Below are 19272 nucleotides of genomic sequence, written 5' to 3' on the forward strand. Positions count from 1 at the left end.
TAAATTTGAACATAAAATAACAAAACATGTTAAACCCTTATCACAGTTGTGATAAGGTAATACAAATAAAAACATTTTAAAAAGGAAATATTACTGCAATGTATGTAAAATGTTCACTTACCGGATTGGTAATGGATCCGTAGTACCTTTTTGTCATGTAAACACAAATATCCACTTAAATTATGCATCGTTCATTCTGAATGGCCTACATTAAATACAAAATAAAGTATTATGATCCCATGATTTAAGAAAAAAAACCTCTTACAGTACTGTTTGTGTTGTTGGACAAACAGGACAAAGACACTGAAAGTATTTGTAAATCATGTAATTCAATAATAGTCACATTACAACATCAACACTGCTTTGCTAGTGACAATTTCTAATCCTCCCTATGTATGGTATAGTTATTTTGTAATACATTTTGAAGAGGCACTTCCAGTAAGTCTGGCAATAGAGGAGCTACAGTTTTGTGTCTAAATTACAAAACAGTAAAAATAAATATTTTTCTAAAAGTTTTTTTTTAATATAATATACTTTTGAAATATGTACAGTATATATTCTTCTATACAAATTCAAATGAGTTCAAGGAATCAAATGTTATATTCCACTGAAACAAATACTTGTGGATCACACAACTTCCCCATCAGTATTGCTACATGTGTTGTGTATTGTGAGTGCAAGTGCCTGCTATAGTAGTTTAGAAGATCATAAACATAACCAATCCAACTAAAAAAAAGTGTTTTGGTCACAACAAGCAATGTACCATTCGCACAATCCATATGAAAATGGTATGGCACGACAAACAATAATAAACGACAACAAAAAATGATTTTGTTGATAAACAACAAAAACTGCTATGAGACATGAAAACACCTGTCTTAACACAATAGGCCCATTTTTTCCAGCCTGATTCAGAGCCAAGCTAAAGGTTGATTTAGAAAAAAAGAACAGACCCAATTTTTGTAGACTGTGTGCTCCTGAATAAAAGGTGACTTTGAATTTTCATACGAGCCCAGCACAGGCCATGTAAACGCTGTTTTGTAATTTAAATGTAAGGTTGGCGCCAAGGTAGGTTTGATAAGTATCTGTCCTCTCATATACGCCCTGTGCAAGTGACGATTTATCAGACGAATGGCACACGTTCTTAGTTCACTATGAAATAGTCCCTTCACTAATCTAAAGGAATTATGCTGAAGGCAGATGCAAACATACGCAGCCCTGTCGACGTGAGGTGGATGTCGACATGTTTCATTCGCAATTGATCGTTAGTAAATATGGCTACGCTGTAGATCCAACCTTCATGATCACTGTATGAAGAACTGTTTTTTTAGTGCCATCTTTACTTTACTGTATTTCTAAAATCATGAAACGAGCATAGGCAAGATTTTAGAGGGTGGTGGGCCACACGAGTGAAAGGCTCTCTCTATGATCCCATTTCACAGTGCAGATCCTACTAGATCTGCATGTCATTTCCCATGTCATGTAATCTGCCCATCAGGTTTGCTCTTATTTCCTCATAACAAGTTTGCAGTGAAATTCTGCAAAGTCAACTACTGTTTTTTTTTTTTTTTTTTTGTCCTTTAGACAAGCAGTGCATGCAAACACGACAATGTTTTAAAGGGAGTGTAAAGAAGCCATAATCAAGGGGAAAAGGGGTGGCAAAGAAACACCCTTATGGCCACAGTATGTTGAACTTGGCACTGACTAGTCTATCAAATTCCAAAACATGTGCAGCATGGTCTGCGCTGGAGAGAAATTTCACTAATTTAGCATCTTAAGGAGCAGCACACGGACACACTCCACGGAAAATAGGCTCATTATGATCTATCTCCATTGCACCCACAGAACAGAGGAGTAAAATTCATTCCTTTTTACCATTTTGTTCAAAATACTAACATCAGAAAGTTTAACAATCTCTTTGGTGTGTTATATTAAGGTTTGCAGCATTCCTCAAAGAAAATACCATACTTTGATGAGCATTTGTTTTAGTTGTAAATTTATAACTTTCAACTACCAGGCCAGAAGGACATCATACAATAAGTTTAAGAATTTGTCTTAAAAATAAAAAAGCTACTGAAAGCATGTTTGTATTGCAAATATTAATATCGTTCTATATTGTAGAGGCCGGAGCTGTTTGATTTAAAGATTAAAAAAAAAAATAGCAAGGAAAACTAATGGAAAAGTTGTGTAAAAAGTAAAGCACATTTTGATGCAGAAGCTATGCAGAGTCATTATTGGATTATACATAGGACTGAGAGCTTAGTACTACATGTAGTACACCGGCTTGTAAAATTAGGCTTGTAATATTTTTTTCTTCCAACCATACCATATTTTTTCATATGGTGATTTTTTCCCCGATTATTTTTCATAACATTTCAATTTTAGTCTGATTTTATTGCAACTTTCTGCTAAAATAATTTGACATGAATTATGTATTACTGTAGTACCAACATAATAGTTACCCATGGCACTATGACTTTATACTACTAATACTATTTATGATACATGTTCTGCCCATTTTGAAACTTTCTTTCTGATAATTCCACCCCTCCACTTTTGCAACATTAAAAGTTGCAATTATAAAATTACAACAAAATGCAAATTACTTTTATCTTTTTTTTCCCAAGATTTAATCTTTGTTCTCGTGACATTACTCCTTATATTGTGTTTTCCTTATTGTTGCAATAATATGTAACTGTCCTTCATTTTTCTAATTCTGTAGCTACTGTATCTAAAACTAAATCAGGCAGCCACTGTTGGCTGTTTAGCAATTTATTTTCACCCCTAGACCACTACTGATGGTACAATTTTGGTTAAATAAGAAACTGCCATTGATTGCTTCAAATCATGGGCCTATAGACAAAAAAATATTGGACTACCTACTATAGGGTTAATTAGGGAGCAAGCACAGTAATTTCCGAGAAAAAAAAGTATGTTGTGCTGGACTCTAATGCAAATGTACAAAATGGTGTAAAATAGAAGACTGGATGTGGGCATTCACACAATGGAGCTCATTTGGTATATAAACCAGAATGAGGCAGCTCATTCTTCCTTCAAAGCATCACAACAGCTTTGTGAGAAACATGCATGAACATTATGAACCATTCATCAATAATAATAATGTTTGTCACAGCTTTCTTTTTTTTCTAAAGTGATTTTCATTAATGTGCTGTAGAGCACTGTTTGTGAGGCAGATCAGTCCGACTTGACCCACAAAAAACAGGGGCTTTTGGGGAAAATACAAGTTCAGCACTCTAGATGAAACAGTGCTATTAAGATCATATGCACGTTAGATTGCAAAGTGAGGCATTAATAATACTGCACAGTGAGAAGGATATATACAGTGCACAGAGCTTGAAGCTCAAAGTCATGTATTCCATCTAATATGGGAGGCAGCACACATGCACAGCAGTCTATTTAGTCAGATTGAAATGACTTTTCTTTTAAATAGAGCAACAGAAAAAAGAATCTTTAAATATTTATGCCAAACAAGATACTCATAACAATCTTTAGTGAAAGATGTGTGGTATAGGATACCTCTTGATGCATGTGCGTCAGATACAATGATACCCAATAGCTTTGGCACAAGGTATTGGGACCTGCAAAAAATTATCTTTCACGTTTTTTTTCCTCTTTTTTCCTTGCTATGTTGTATTTCTTTTGTATGTCTTAGTTTTGTGTATTTTTTTAGTTTTACTTCTCATATATATATATATATATATATATATATATATATATATATATATATATATATATATATATATATATATATATATATATATATATATATATATATATATATATATATATATATATATATATATATATATATATATATATATATATATATATATATATATATATATATATATATATATATATATATATATATATATATATATATATATATATATATATATATATATATATATATATATATATATATATATATATATATATATATATATATATATATATATATATATATATATATATATATATATATATACATACACACACACACATACACATGTTTGTACATATATTTAAGCAGTCAGGGGCATTACATTGCAGGGCTTAGCCCTATTTAACACAAAGGGCATGTTGATAACTGTGCAATAGATCAAGCTCATTAATGTGCAAGTATTAATCTTGGAAAAACTCAAACGAGTTAAATAGTTAGGTCACAGTAGGGCATTTTTTTACAAACAAGCCTACTCAATTATTATTTTTTTTAAATCATACCATCTTATTGACTCAAGCTTAATTGCAAAATATGTGTATATATATTTTTTTGTTATATTGCATTCATATTTCATCTTCAAATGTGTTTCTCGCTACTGGACAAAAAGAATAATGTGCTTGTTTGTAGCTAAAAGAGAAATAATCATTTAGTGCATGGATGCAGTGTGCTGTGGATTTAATGGAATCATAAACTTTAAGATCTAGGGCTTTTCTGAAACTCACTATGGTTTGTCCTCCAGTAATTCCAAACATAACGATTAAAAGGATAGAAATACAAAGGGGTCACCATTTATGGGAAGACTAAATGCACCTGAAGCATTTTGTGAGGGGTGTTAAGTATGCCTAATAACAGAGTGCTTAGTGTTAAAACCTTGCATAATACTAGCTGACCTTTAGTAGCATGCATGCTCTTACGCAGATGGAATTGTAGTTCACAATAATTCTTCTCTTGTTTCCTACAGTCTTTGAAGTTCAACAAAGCTAAATCTGACTTCTGTGATGTAAGCCATGGAAATATTCTGTATATTTTTGGCCCCATGCCGAACTCTCCAAGATTTTAGGGAAAAATATTTGAGGTGTTTCAATCTTTTAAACTGCTTTGTTTAAATGTCATTAAATGCTTCTCGTACAAAATAATGAAAATTCCAAAATGCAGCTGTAGTATCAGTAGTTATTTCACAATAGTGCATCCCACATTTCATTTTATCGTTGTTAATCATCACATATTTTTTTATGACCGCCATAAAATGCAAACTCACAATTTATTTTTAGTTAGGGACGATTGAATCAAGTTTACTGAAGTTTGCGGAAGTTTGACATGGCTTGTTCTACGTACCTGAGTGATGTAGGATCTACCCATATGTTACTGAATTAATAAAATTAACAATACTTTGGAGATGTAACCCTAACCCAAAACTTTTAGAGGGAGTATCTTAGCAAAAGAAGATACGGAAATTCATGGAAATCCAGATAATTTTCCCAACTGATTGGCATTACAAAATAGATAAATGAATGATCAGACTTCCCTGTAGGTGAATGTTGTCCTGTGAGGTAATCAATAAATCCAAGGGGGACCCTGTCTCTCACCAAATCCCTGGGTATAGGCTCCACCCCTTCAGGACAGTGAACAAGATAAACAGTATAGATTAATGCATAAACATTAAATTCCAATAAAGTATTGTACGTAGAGCACTATATTTGTATTTGAAAAAAAAGTATCCTGACATACATAAAGTACCAAAAAGAAGTCTTGGGCCTCCATTACCTTTGTTGTTGAACACTTCAATTGGTCAGCTACTCTTGATTGAAACTCTAGTTACTGCAAGGCAAAAATGTAGTAAAATTGTAATGGTAACCCAAGACTTCACATTTTTCGGTATAGGAATTAGAATCTTGCAACAATAGATGTTTTCTACTATATTATTGTGTTCATCACTAACAAAAGGTTAAAAAAGAAATGCTACATTTGGAGTCTCGCTTTTCTCTTCTTAAGGTCAATCTTTTGGCCATTGGGATCTTAGCCACCACGTTTTGCCTGAGCATTTGGACCAAGATCAAAAGCTGATCCTAAATTTGATGCAATTTGAAATTCTAATATCCTTCAATGGTCACTGAAATACAAGAACAGATAATGAAAAGTACCGTACAAAAAAGATTGAAAGTCAATGAGTCACATTTTTTCTTAGAACTGTTAACAACACTTGCCTTGAACAAAGTGGTGGTACTTTAACCATGAAAACTGATGAGTTGTCTTAGGTTCAAACAAGGCCTTTTCTTCTTTTTTAACAGATATTAAAGGGTGTTTACCCTGTCTTGGTATAGGTACCTGAAAAGAATACTCAAGCACAACTTAATTAACTCTGCGTCGCACAATCAATCGCATCTGGAACTATATCTTATCATATTAGAGTTGGTCATCTGCTTTATACGTTATAAACATGATGATGCATTTTACTAAACAAATTTAGGTAAGGCTTAAAAGGTATAGAGATGAAAAGTTCAGGTCCATGAAACTTGTGCTTAAATACAGTACCAGAATAGATTTAGATCACACTTTTAAGATTAGTCCAATGTTTTAGGTGTTCTTAACAATAGACCATAACCAACAATTAGGCCAAAGGTTTCCTACAATGAGCAGTGGGATTTTGCAGGATGCCTGTAGGATTTAATTGTGCACAAATTCAAGACATGGTGTGCCAGATGAAGCAGAGCATGACCACATTTCCTCTACATACAATAAATGAAGTGGCATTTTCGTATGCTTGCCATTATAATCGTTGAATTAAACTTACATGCTTTAAGTTATTTCAGTGACCATTGAGGGCTTTGTTTCTTTGTTTGATTCCGCATTAACAATTTTTCCAGGTGTTCGTACTGTTAATTGCTTTGCACTACTCAAACATTTTTTCCCTTTAGCAAAAAAGACCCTGCCGTGACGTAAAAGTATTAAGTCATACAGTATAGTAATTTCTTACAACGCATAAACAAGAAGGAAGAACTAGAGTTGAACAGATCATTTAAGTACTTGATCAAATATTAAGTTACTGTTATGTTTGTGTTTGTTTTTGTTGGGGGGGTGTATCAAGTATAGGGATGTTGTAAAAACATTTATAGTCGTTAAAGCGAACTGGAAGCGCTGATAAAGTAGATTATCTTTGTTTTGTTCCTCTGTCTTCCTGAGTTGTGTGACCTTTCAATGTGTTTGTATACTTTGGGTGGAAATGTGCATGTGAACACATTATTGTTTGACGCAAAGAAAAAATATTTTGAATATTTTTTTTCTTTGTTTGAAGGTAAAACTTTCAGGGAGGTCTTTGTTGAACAGCCTTTTTTTGTCCTCTGTATAAAACATGTTTGTGGCTTAGCACTGTATGCGTATATAAATTCCAACCTCGCATTCATAAGACATGCGATAACACAATCTCCAATTCATGTTCCCGTGTTGCCAATCTTAAAGTGGAACTGCCTTTTCCCAGGATTTAATCTCATTGTCTAAATGAGGAAGTCAACTTTGGAACTTTGCAGGCTAGAAGCAACAAGAGCAGTGGCAGAAAAGTGAAAGGATTAATGTGACAATATATTAGATATCAGGATATCATTTCATACATCCCCCCGCCCCTTGAAACTTCCATTTTCTTGAACTCTAGCAAGGATTCAACTATGATCCTCCGACTGATATCATTAACCTTGTTAGCTGAGAGGTTGCTAAATTAATAACATGTTTTTTCAGCAAAGAACTACTTGAGGGCATAGTGAGCAGAAATTGCCCTGCCACCAAATGCTTGTTTGTGTTGAAGATATAGCTTTTATGAGACAAGTTCTGGAACATTTCTTACGCACCCTGTTCAGTATTACTCACTGTTGATCTGCATATCGGGAAGAATGGTCAGGCTAGTTAAGTTCTGGATATGATGAATGACATAAATTATTTGTCTTCCATCGAAGACACATCTTATGCTTCACCCACCATTTTTAGTCATAAACCCTGTTGTGGTTAGGCACAAATTACCCCAAAAAATCATCTACAGTGTTGTGTCAAAGTGATGTGCTGGCTGCCATAGCAAGTTAGGAGAGCAAACAAACCACGGTTCAATGAATTCCCGGTTCGAAAGGCGGTCATTCTACATACGATCACTCAGATTCCTCCTCTTTAGTTCCTGATTGTAAAAGGATGTCTTCGTCTTCTATAGCTGGTGCCTCCTCACTTTTATCAAAGCATTCAGTCAAATCATCTTCCTCTCTACTTGTTTGTTCCTCTTCTTCCTCGTGTATGGCTGTAATTGGGTCGGTAGATGTGCTAAGACAGTTAGGGTCTTCTTTCATAGCTTCCTCCTGGACTTCTGCAGCAATGACCCTCTTCCACATTTCATGGTTTTCCAAGAGGTGCGACGTGATCTGGCAGAACACTTTTCTCCTGCATTCTTTCTTTGTCGTTTGCCTTTCTGTGGGACAGAAATGACATGACATGTTTTAAGAATAGTCATCCTAATGATTTTTCAGTTTCATGTGTCAAACACCTAGATTTTTTTTCCCATGAAGGACAGACACTATTTAAAAAAATACTGTTCCAATCCAATTCCAAGAAAAAGGTGTCCTCCCGATGGGTTGAAACCCTTTGTGGAATAATTTCCCATCCCCAATTCTAGTACACTGGCTATTTTTCCTCACCCAAATCTCCCTCTTGCTCTGTGGGATCTTGAATCTCCTTAACCTCTTCTGGCTCATCCTGCTCTTCAGGCAAGTCGACCCAATCACCTGGCATCAGAGCGGCCGAATCGTATGAGGAGCAGAGGGGACCCACGATATGAGTGATGAAGGACTCTTGTAATTTAGCGAGCTGTGGTGCTGACCGGTCCATGAATGGGCTGATGGCAAGGCCCAGGCTTGCTTCCTCATCCCCCTAGAAATGGGCAAACTATTATTAATAAAGGTTAACATTCATGTGGATCAAATACTGTACTAATGTTTTTTCTTGAAACTCTAAAGTTATTGGGTTTCAATCTTAGTGTACTAGTAGTGTAGTGTACAGCTGTATAAGAAATGTAAACAATTGATAAGCATTTAGGGAGAAACTATCATGGAAATCAGATGTTTATGAACAGTTGTCTGATTTCATCACAGATAGAAAGAAAATGCACATAGAATGTAAACATGTAGTGTTTGACTTAATAATAAAGCAAATTAATTTGTAGGGTTTAAGTGTACGATAAAGCAGTTCAGAAAATGAGATGAGATGAGGGTATATAAGTATGCGTTTTTAACATTTTCGACTTCCCCTAAGTATGTGTGTGAATGTGAGTCGCTGTCCGTCCAGCACCCCCACAACCCTTGTGAGGATAAGCAGTAGAGAAAAAGAATGAATGAAAATTGGAATCTGCATAATTATAGTGAAAATCAGAAGATATGTTTGTGACTATACCGGTTACATTGATTCTCAGAGATTGAAATCATTTCCGATGAAGACATTTTATAGTGGAACTATCCTGGCTGTCCCTCCTTTATTCTATGAGCTCTTTGTTTTGCATGCCTTCCTGTTTTTGTACTGTGATGGTTTAAGACACAGCTGAACAATGGATGCATAATCACGTAAACATCAGCTATGATGACTGCATATCACAGAATTTCCTGCTTTAATCTGTTATTTTAACTTTAAAATATTACATAAAATCCAAGCCTAATGTGGTTATAGTTCATGTTTATGCACAACGAAGACATTTTGGCTCAGACTGTTATGGCAACATGAAACCTGCATGAATAGATGGACCAATGGATAAATAATTTTCTGCGCCGCCTCAAATGAACTTTCAACGCAGGCAGTGTGGTTGGTAATTACTGTATCAGAGGCTGAATAGTAACACATAATTAATAATGTATTACTTTGTTTTGTTGTGTAATGTTCCAAATTACAATGATTCTCTTCATTAACCCGAAATAAACAAAATACATGCTGAGCATACGTATGACTTCATGAATATATTTCATACAAAAATCGTATCGCATGCTACATTAAGGCAAGTTTTCTATCCTGACGCCTGACATCAGTTATTCACAAAGATAGTTTTTCTTTGGAAGACATGCCCTAAAGGAATTTGTGTACAATTTGTCACACACATGTATAAATACAAATGGCTAGAAGGATATCAGATCTGTCAGTAAAGTTTTTGACAATTGTATCTTTCTTGAATACATTATGGGGAAAATTGTGACTTAGATCTATTCATAATTTAGTTTTTCCATATGCAGTAGCTTCCTCAAATGCAAAAAGGCAGGTCTCAGAGGGACAAGAGCAAGATTTGTTTCCATGTATACACTGCAATTCCAATCAGAACCGGATAGAAATAACTGCATGAGCAATCAGAAGCATTTCCATTCTTATTGTTCATTAGTATTACACAAGCAATTTCACACAATAACATGGGAGGATATTAACAATGCTTAAACAATGTCCAAGCACTTAATTAGGTCTACGTGCTGCCTAATAATATTTAACACGTGTTTTTCATGAGAAATTATTCCTTCACAAAGATTCAATTAAAAAATTTAAAACAACACTATCTATTTTCAATTTTTCAATGGGTAGCAAACAAAAAGAAAAATGTTTAAGTTCAACAAAATAAAAGGCTGGTTTAACCTTTTCCAATTCTCAAAATCTAAGTGTTATATTAAAAAATTCCCAATACGGGATGAAATAAAATTCTCATTGGATCAAATATATGTTTCCTATTGAAAAAGTGTCCTCTGTTGACGACAGAAGTTCCAATGCTGGAATCTGTAAAAAGTGCTAATCTTAACAGTAGCCTGTCACTAAATATCCCAATTGTGAAGACATTATCCAGTAAAAATTAAAAAAAACACATTTTTATCGAGGAGGGTTTATTGCATCTTGTGATGAGATATCATTACACATCTGAATAAACTAATTCAGTGTGTGCTGTTTATAACTGAAGCTGTAGATGATCTTTAGCTCAAAAATGTAAAACAGCCTAAGCATTGCACAGGTTTATAATCCTACCTGTTCATAGAACTCGTTGACAATGCCTTCAGTCCATTGCAAGTGTAGATCCTTACACTTGAGTGGTCCATTGACGTCAGCAAGCTTAATACACATCTGGCACACTAACAATCGGTCATTTTCGTTTGTCCAGTCAATACCAGACATTCCTTCGTCACCCACCTGTGTACATATACATGAAAAAGAGAAAGACTCTGTTATGATGTGTGAAGAACCCCCCCCCCTATTTTTCCCATTTATCACAAACTATACAATGTAAGACACATTACTCAGTAAAAGTAAAAGGTGTTAACAGATTGTGTTCATTTTTTTAACACCATAATAAACTTTAAAGTAAAATACACTGGACCTTGTGTGGCATTGTCCTTTTTTTTTTACCTTGGCATTAAACTCTGCTAGGAAGTCAAAGTGCTTTTTTAGGTCCGTGGCCAAGATTGCTTCAATGACAAGGAATCGGAAGCGTTTGAACTCAACATGTTCAAGGTTAACCAGGAAGTTGTAATCTGGACGCGACATGAAGAGATTCCATGCTGCAGCAGCATGGTGGTTTTCCAAGACAGAACGGTCATTGTATAGAAGAGCCTATATTGAAACAGAATTTCAATTAGAAATTTAGTTGATTTCTCCTCACATAAAAGCTTTAAAATCATCATGTTACTTAAAAAAAACACACTTATGCACCCGGTTGCTTGTTTTTTTTGTTGTGTGTATTTGATCTATAATAGCTAACAAAAGACTATATTATCTGACATCTGACAAAACGCTGACTACACCGTAGACTGGTCAGCAGTGAGTTGTGGGACACGCATTAAGACAGATAACCATTTGTGCTCTCAATAATAGTGCCTGCCCCACTCCGCACAGTGGGAATTGGTCCCCCGCTGCCTGTACTGAAGTCAGGTGAAAGAACCCCCATCGGGTAGAATTTTATTCATTCATTTTCTGTATCCCTTATCCTCACAAGGGTCGCAGGGGGTTCTGGGGCCTTTCCCATCAAACGACATAGACCAGGCGTGGGACACCCTGAATTGATGGCCAGCCAATTACAGGGCACAAGGTGACAGACAACCATTCATCCTCACACTCATAACTAGGGGCAATTTAGAGTGTTCAACCTGGCCACCATGGATGTTTTATGGATGTGGGAAGAAACCGGAGGAACCAGAGAAAACCCATGCAAGCCCGGGGAGAACAAGCACAGTCCCCAGAGCAAGATCTAGGATTGAACCTTCGATCTCAGAACTGTGGGGCCGACGCGCTAACCACTCTTCCACCTGGCCACTCACTGCCTATAGGACTTAAGGGTAAAAAAAAAATGTTGGATCATCCACGTACCTATGTAAGGGGTAAAGCCCAGGAGTATATCCTTCTTCAAATGTAATGATTATATTTCAAAATCCCTTTTTCAATTACCTGTGGTGCACTGGTTGCTACTAGAAAGGCATTAGTTCTTCCTGGATGGTCATAATCGTGCATGGCAGCAGCTACATATAAGGCCATCAGCTCCAGGCCTGGAATTAGGCCAGACAATGAGCCATAGCCATCTTCCAGAAAAGAGTGCCTCTTGGATGACAGAAAGGCCGTAGCACCAGAGGTTATTCCATTTGCTGAGTCTTAAGGCAAAGAGACAAAACAAAAATAAAAGATGTCTCTTGAGATTTTGCTCGGATTCGTGGGTGATGTTGGGATGCGTCAAAGAAAGGCTTCTCACCAGTGTGTATGCCGTTCTCAGTCACAAGAGAGGGTAAACTGGGCACAGGCTGAGTGGTGAGGTACCAAACAGCATGCAGCACGTCAGTGGCGTGAATTCTGTTGTGATCTGTACCAAGCAGCAGAGGGCAGTAAATCCATGAAGTACAGCCTCAAAACGGTGGGGTCGTAGTAAACTCTTTTTGTGAGACTGAGAGCAATTTTAAAACGTGTTTATTTGTAAACAAAGAAAGCTGTGGAGTTGGATTGCATATTCTGCTGAAGTCATTCCAACTAATTACCCTTTTTACAAGCCATACAACTATGTCCCCTGAGTCCTTCTCCCTTAGTTGTGGGGGAAAAATGTAATGAATTAGAAAAATATTGAAATATTGTTAGAAAAAAAAGATAATTTGGGACATAGCATGGCAGGCAATGATATACATACACACTACATTTGTTTAGTTTAGCTGTTATTTACCCACATTAAGCAATCAAAAACTATATAATATTTTCTCAAAAAAGTTGTTGATGATCTGTATTTGATAAGATGAGATACGTGTGTTTTTTTTATGTTCCCCGCTGTCCTCAAGTGTTTATGTTTCACTGAAAAAGCAATTAAAATTGACATAAATTGTACTTACAAGGAATATCCCTATAACCGTTCTCCAAAGCATGGAAGTAGTTCATGAACTCTATAACAGGAATCTTGAAAGTCTCAAACAGACCTGAGTCTTCAAAAAGCCTGTAGGATACCTGGGATGGAGTAAACAATTTTAAAAAAGTGTCATTAATGCAGGATCCCATGTAGTGTATTTAAATCACAGTTGTATTTAATTTTGTTGGATTTAGTTTCTTTTATTTAACCATTAGATATTAAAAGTCCATTTGTGCTTGAATTATTCTCATGAATCAACTTCATATTGTGTTTTTTTAAGATGCCAACTCTTATACAAATGTAAACCTTCCATTTGACTATATTGACATTTTGTTTTTCCTGCTATCTGCCTGTCTCCTTATCTTTAAGCCAATGCACAAATTTCATATTCGCTTTCATTAATATGAATATGTTGCCATTAATTAAATGCCACAAAGATTACACAGCCACTTTGCCGTTACCTGGCTGAGAATGCAACCCGTTTTTCCGTGAGTTTTCTCCACAAGACTGAAAATTGGAAAATTCCATTTGTTGAGTTGACTCAAAAGAGGGTCTAACCCTGGCATCACCATAGGTTCTTTGGCCAGGACGAGCTTGTTCTATGGATTGAGAAAAGAAAAACAAGATAAAGAAAGAATTGCATAAATTATTGATAAAAGTATTATTTTTCAAACACACTCAATTTTAACGTGAGTTATTTTACAACAATACTCTACTTTACAATAGGCCCAAATAATTCTCACTGATGTATGTGAACCACGCAGAAAATAGCAAAGAAGACACAATGCGGTTATATACAACCATGATGTTACATATTTCCATTCATCATGAATCCAAACCTGTAAATTTGCCAAGTAAATTTACTGTCTGAGCATGTAAACTATCAACAGCAGCAGTGAAAGCAAGCTGGTGGGAGCAAAGCACTTGAATTCTCTAGATAGAATTTGGGGATAAATATTTGCTTTAGCTGACACTTCCGCCTGTCCTAAATCAATGAGCCTTGTAGCCATTCCAGCAAACAGATGCCCAGTGTTTTTTGCTGATGCTAAACAGCCTGCAAATATTCCAATACTTTCAGTAAAGAAAAAATAATAATAATAGTAATATATCTCAGTGTTCTGACTAAGTACACCAAAAAAAAAAAAAGAAAAATAAGCATTCACATCGTTTGTGAATTTTGAATTTAAATTTTAAAATGCCACATTAAAAAACTCAAACAAATTATGACCATCCATCCATATTCCTACTTTTCCTGGTAGTAAAAAAAAAAATACTGTATTTTTCACACTACATTCTCGACCTAAAACTTACATGTTTCCAAAAACCCAGTGTGCCTTAGAATCAATCCCATGTGCTTTATATATGGATAAATGTTTATTAATCATGAAAAAACATACATATACATAAGTTGTAATTGATTATGTTTAACTTGTAATTTGGGAAATAGGGTAAATAATAAGATTAGATCAACAATGTTTTGGCCTCACCATCAAATGAAAACTGTTTGCTAACCTCAGGGGATGGCAGCAAAGGGTGCAAAACGATGCCCTCCGATGGGTACTCTGAGCAGCCTTCCCTTGTCTCAGACAGCTTCTTTCCTACTTCGGCCTCTTCCTCATTCTGTGCAAAGTCGCTGCTGTCACTGTGGTTGGTCTCATAAGTGCTGTCATAGGTGCTGTCATAGTCTGATGAGGTGACAGCACGCTCATCTGTGAGGAATGCGCAATCAGCTTGTATCCTTATTTATTCATTCATTCTCCCTTCTCCTTATTCATATAGTGTCACGAGGGTGCTGAAGTCTATTCCACCCAACTATTGGCAGTAGACAGAGGACACCACTGGTTGCCAGCCAATCGCAGGACACAATGAGAGGAACAACCATTCACACTCATGCAAATTTAGTGTTCAACCAGCCCACTATCATCTTTATTTAATAACATTATTAAGCTTCTTACTAAGTATTTGTTACCAGAAAAAGAAAAACCTACAAATAATTGCAAAAACTGGTCGTCTTATGAATCTATGAGTCTTTTTGGCAGTCTTAACGAACCCCTTTCGAGCTACAAAAACAGCTTTTTTACTATTAGTGTTATACTTGTAGTTAATATTCAAAAGGATCTGAAATGCATGCAGGCATAAATCTACTGTTTACCTGGACGGGGTATTCGGTCTGTCTTAACAATAGATTCCACCCCATGGTTCAGTCGATTGCTAAACGGCCTGCCACAGCTGATGAAAAGAGGGCAGAGGATACACATTATTTCATTCTGATCATTCTCTGATTACTGACTCATTTCCTTTCCTCTTCATGCAGATAAATCAAGTGACTCATTTCCTCACTGGCGGTTATTCCACTCTCATTTTGATATAATAGATCAGTTCATCTTTTGTTAGAAGATGTATGGTATTAATTAGCAAGAGGGAATGTTGTTGGAGCCCCACACACCAAAAATAATGATTTTTGGAAAAATAGTTGTTTGTTTTGGAGGGGGAAATCACCTTTTGGGGAACAGTATTGTACAGTTTGCACAGTTATTTTATTATTTATTAGATTATCTCCATGGCACTTTAGTTCAATCTGTTACTAAGGGAACCCTTCCCAGATTTGCTGACCGCGTACTATTAAAAATACCCACCAATAAGGTTGTTAGTCCCGCAATTTCAAGTCGGCAATTAAATGCAATGTGACACATTTTAAAAAGCGTCACTTAGCTCTTGACCAAAATAGCTCAATTAGATTATGATTCACGGGAAAAGAAGTATGGGGGCTTTAGGTCATGTATAGTTTAAGTTCTATATAAGATATGGATGAAAGATTCTTAAGGTAAAAGCTAGTGTTGATTTCTGCCTCAAATTGATTTTCTTATGTCAAACCCAAAAGTTGGTGGAAATGGCCTTACAATGCAAAAACACTACAGCATGGGAGTTAATGTGATGAATAATTGTCATCTCAGCGTGTGAAGTTATTTTTACCTCTTACAGAGTGCTGGAGGTCGCCAGTGAGGAGTGGTGGAGCTTGGGGCACTCTGACTGTGTGTTAAGGCTCGGTGGTGGCTCTTGGAGACCACACAGCTAGTTTGCTCAATAAGCGGGCCAGCGATCTCAGGAAACTGAACTGAACATGTCTTGATAGTTGGGCTGGAGACAGGAGTGCCCTGAATGGGGGGTGATGGACATGGAGAGCCCAGAGGTGATATGGAGGTATGGGTGAAACCTGCAGAAGAGAATTCATTCATTTGATATTTAAGACATGAGGGCTGATACTACATGGATTCAAGAATTGGGATGCTTAGAAATAGTGGGAATAGGAAGAGAAAATCCTCAAAGTTATATATATATACATATAGTTTTCATTTGTGTTTAGTTAATATTGTTGGTTTTTACAAGTGACTAGCTTTAGTAATCATTTTATTTGTCTATGGGTGTTTTCTTGTACATGCTATTTAAATAAGAAAATAACAAAAGGCCAGTAATTGAACCAGATAAAAAGGTCCTTTTCACTTTCCAAACTTTTTTCCACAAAATTGTAAGCAAAGGATAATCCTGTACCATCTATACTTACAAGGAACTTTTTTACCCACCTTGTCTTCCCAGCGGTTTGCTACAGAAGTGGTTTAATGTGACAGATGCAGCACAGGAAGCGGACATGGAACGGCTTTTTGAGATGGTTGTCATGACCGAGTTTCTCCATGATTCACTGCATTTATAAAGACAAAAGAGAGTTAAAACAATTGTTCCAATCCCCTGATTACAAGTTAAATTGCCATTACGTTTCGGTGGTGTATTTGATGCTAGCTGATCGGTCTCTCCGTACAGGTCCGGGCTCAATGGCAGGTAGTCCTGTCGCTGATGTGGTTGTGGTCCATGTTGATGAGATTCTCCGCAACAACCCTGGGGGAAGGCTCCGCCTCAGACGCTGCCAATGCAAAAATACAAATACAATACAATCTCATCACTTAAACACTCAAATATGGTTATATGTAAGGGTTGAATAAATTGAAATTCAGTGGGAAAAAAAATGCAACAGGACCCGGGGCCCAAGTGGTTAGCATGTCAGCCTCGCAATTCTAGGGTCGTCATTTCGACCCTAGGTTGGCCCTCAGTGTGTGGAGTTTGTGTTTTCTCCCTGGGCTTGTGTGGGTTTTCTATGGCTACTCCGGTTTCCTTCCACAACCCCAAACATGCAAGATAGGCTTTTTGAAAACTTGCCCCTAGGTATTAGTGTGACCATGAATGGTTGTCTCCAAGTGCTTTTAGATTGGGTCAAACCATTTGCTATGAATATTAATTGGTATACATCATGAAAAAAACTGAAAAAGCATCCTACCAATGTAGCATGAAACTGTATTTTTGCTTCCAGAGAATCCCGCAACAGATGGTCGTTTTTTGCATGAAATGCAGAACTAAACACATTCCACAATCATTATTTAAAAAATCGACAAGATGCATCCATTTATCCATTTACCTCACTGCAATTTCGTACTATTAAGGTCATAAGTGAGGTGAAACCTTTCTCTCCAGAGTGGGTGGAAGGCAGTATACACACTGAGCTTGTTGCCAACCAGCAGCTGATGCCCAGAACAATATAATTCCATTACAAATAATCAATGTTTCATTGATGGCACTGTTCCATTCAAAAGTCAATTGACATGGGGAACAGTACTGAGTTTAATAATCAACTGTCCCCATTGCTAAATGAGAACTCACAAACAGTATAAAATCAGTCAACCAAAGCCAAGCAGCATCTCATTGAGCTCTATTTTGTGCACTAAGGCAGCATTTAAACCTACTTTCCCATTTGGCCATTCTTGCATCATACACTTTATTTAGTTGCCTTGTCGTCTTAAGTGCCTGCATACATTTTGAAGCAGCGGCCTTGTAAAACATTTAGAAGTTCTTCAGTGGCATATACATAATTGTTTTATTATATTACCGCTACCCAACATATACAATAGCAAACATAAAGGATTTACTTTTAAGAGGAGCAAGAGTGAGTTTGTGGAGTTTGCCGAGAAATAACTATCAATTCTCTAAAATGTATATTCACTTTCATTAGTTAGAGACCAGGGGGGACAAAATAATTAGAAAGGACGGAGAGGAAGACTCACCCTTGGAATGGCCAGTCTTTCTACTTTATCTGTCCCGTCTTCTGAGTCGGAGAAGGTGTTTGCGACTGTTGGCATGTGGGGCCGATGGAGAGGCTGGAGGATAATCTGGGTGCTGAGGAGGCTGCTGACAGCCTTCAAAGAGCTGCAGGTGTTAGGGGGCAGCGAGGGGTCCGCCAGCAAGTCTGATATCAATCCGTGCGCTTCACCCATCACTGAGATGTCCACCACCACACTCGTGCCCGACGACTAGAGGTGAGAAGACAAGAGAAGTCAATCAGTCAGTCAGGGTTTTTATATTATAAACCTGCAGGCAACAATGTTTACTGAACAGTACCAAACGTCCAAAATACAAACACGTAATTAATGCGCTCAATAAAAGCCCTGCTCGTAGTAACGTGCAGCTGTTGTGTCTCAAAATACTAATCATAAAAAAAGTCAGACCAAAAAAAAATGATGAAGTTATATAAGGAAAATATTACATATATTTCCTAGTAAGGTACCATTTTCAAATATGTTTGGAGCATTGCACAGTAGTTGTTGTCTTTCTATGCCTGTGCCCTATGACTGACTGGCCTGGTGACCACTTTACAGTATATAGTCTGCATTTTGCCCAAAATCAATCGCAATTGTCCTAGCACGGAATCTTGCGAGCCTTTCACACCGAGCAAGTGTGGTGTGAATAGGCCTTACCACCAACCTGCAGCAGCTCCTGATGGAATCATTAAGCCACACCGCTTAATGGCTTACATCAACACACAACAGTAAAGGTCTAGTATGAGTGTATGTGAGAGATGATTGGCTTAGGTACACTTTATTCCTCCAGTCTCTTTTTATGACTTTATATATACTGTAGATTTTACGATCGAAGCGATCAGTGTGTCCAAAATGAGATTCTTCTGACCGTCTATGAGCCTACTGGGCCCCTTTTATTCACTATAGTCAATACTACTTAGGTTCTCAGCTAAAGTAAGCGTTGGCAAGCGTTGGAAAATAAATCACTCATTTACATATGCAGCATTTGCACAAGACACCAAAAAGTTGAATAGGTCAATAGGAACAAG

General features: G+C 36.6%; 1 protein-coding gene across 3 annotated transcripts in view; it reads right to left on the bottom strand.

The window, feature by feature from the left end:
* Positions 1–4014: 4014 nt before the first annotated feature.
* LOC144200722 (cGMP-inhibited 3',5'-cyclic phosphodiesterase 3A-like) overlaps positions 4015–19272 on the bottom strand; it is a 28460-nt gene continuing 13202 nt past the window's right edge. For 2 of the 3 annotated variants that reach the window (XM_077723003.1, XM_077723002.1), the window contains exons 2-15: positions 18212–18457; positions 16874–17019; positions 16685–16800; positions 16077–16317; positions 15256–15332; positions 14616–14812; positions 13565–13702; positions 13090–13201; positions 12468–12575; positions 12170–12369; positions 11135–11338; positions 10757–10918; positions 8413–8644; positions 4015–8186 (exon numbers count right to left, since the gene is read on the bottom strand). In XM_077723003.1, the coding sequence (XP_077579129.1) occupies positions 7876–8186; positions 8413–8644; positions 10757–10918; positions 11135–11338; positions 12170–12369; positions 12468–12575; positions 13090–13201; positions 13565–13702; positions 14616–14812; positions 15256–15332; positions 16077–16317; positions 16685–16800; positions 16874–17019; positions 18212–18457 (2490 nt within the window). In that variant the 3' untranslated portion in view covers positions 4015–7875. The remainder of the gene's footprint in view (positions 8187–8412; positions 8645–10756; positions 10919–11134; positions 11339–12169; positions 12370–12467; positions 12576–13089; positions 13202–13564; positions 13703–14615; positions 14813–15255; positions 15333–16076; positions 16318–16684; positions 16801–16873; positions 17020–18211; positions 18458–19272) is intronic. The other variant, XR_013327180.1, reaches the window with a different exon arrangement.

The sequence above is a fragment of the Stigmatopora nigra genome, chromosome 8, assembly GCF_051989575.1.
Source record: "Stigmatopora nigra isolate UIUO_SnigA chromosome 8, RoL_Snig_1.1, whole genome shotgun sequence".
Lineage (NCBI taxonomy): Eukaryota > Metazoa > Chordata > Actinopteri > Syngnathiformes > Syngnathidae > Stigmatopora > Stigmatopora nigra.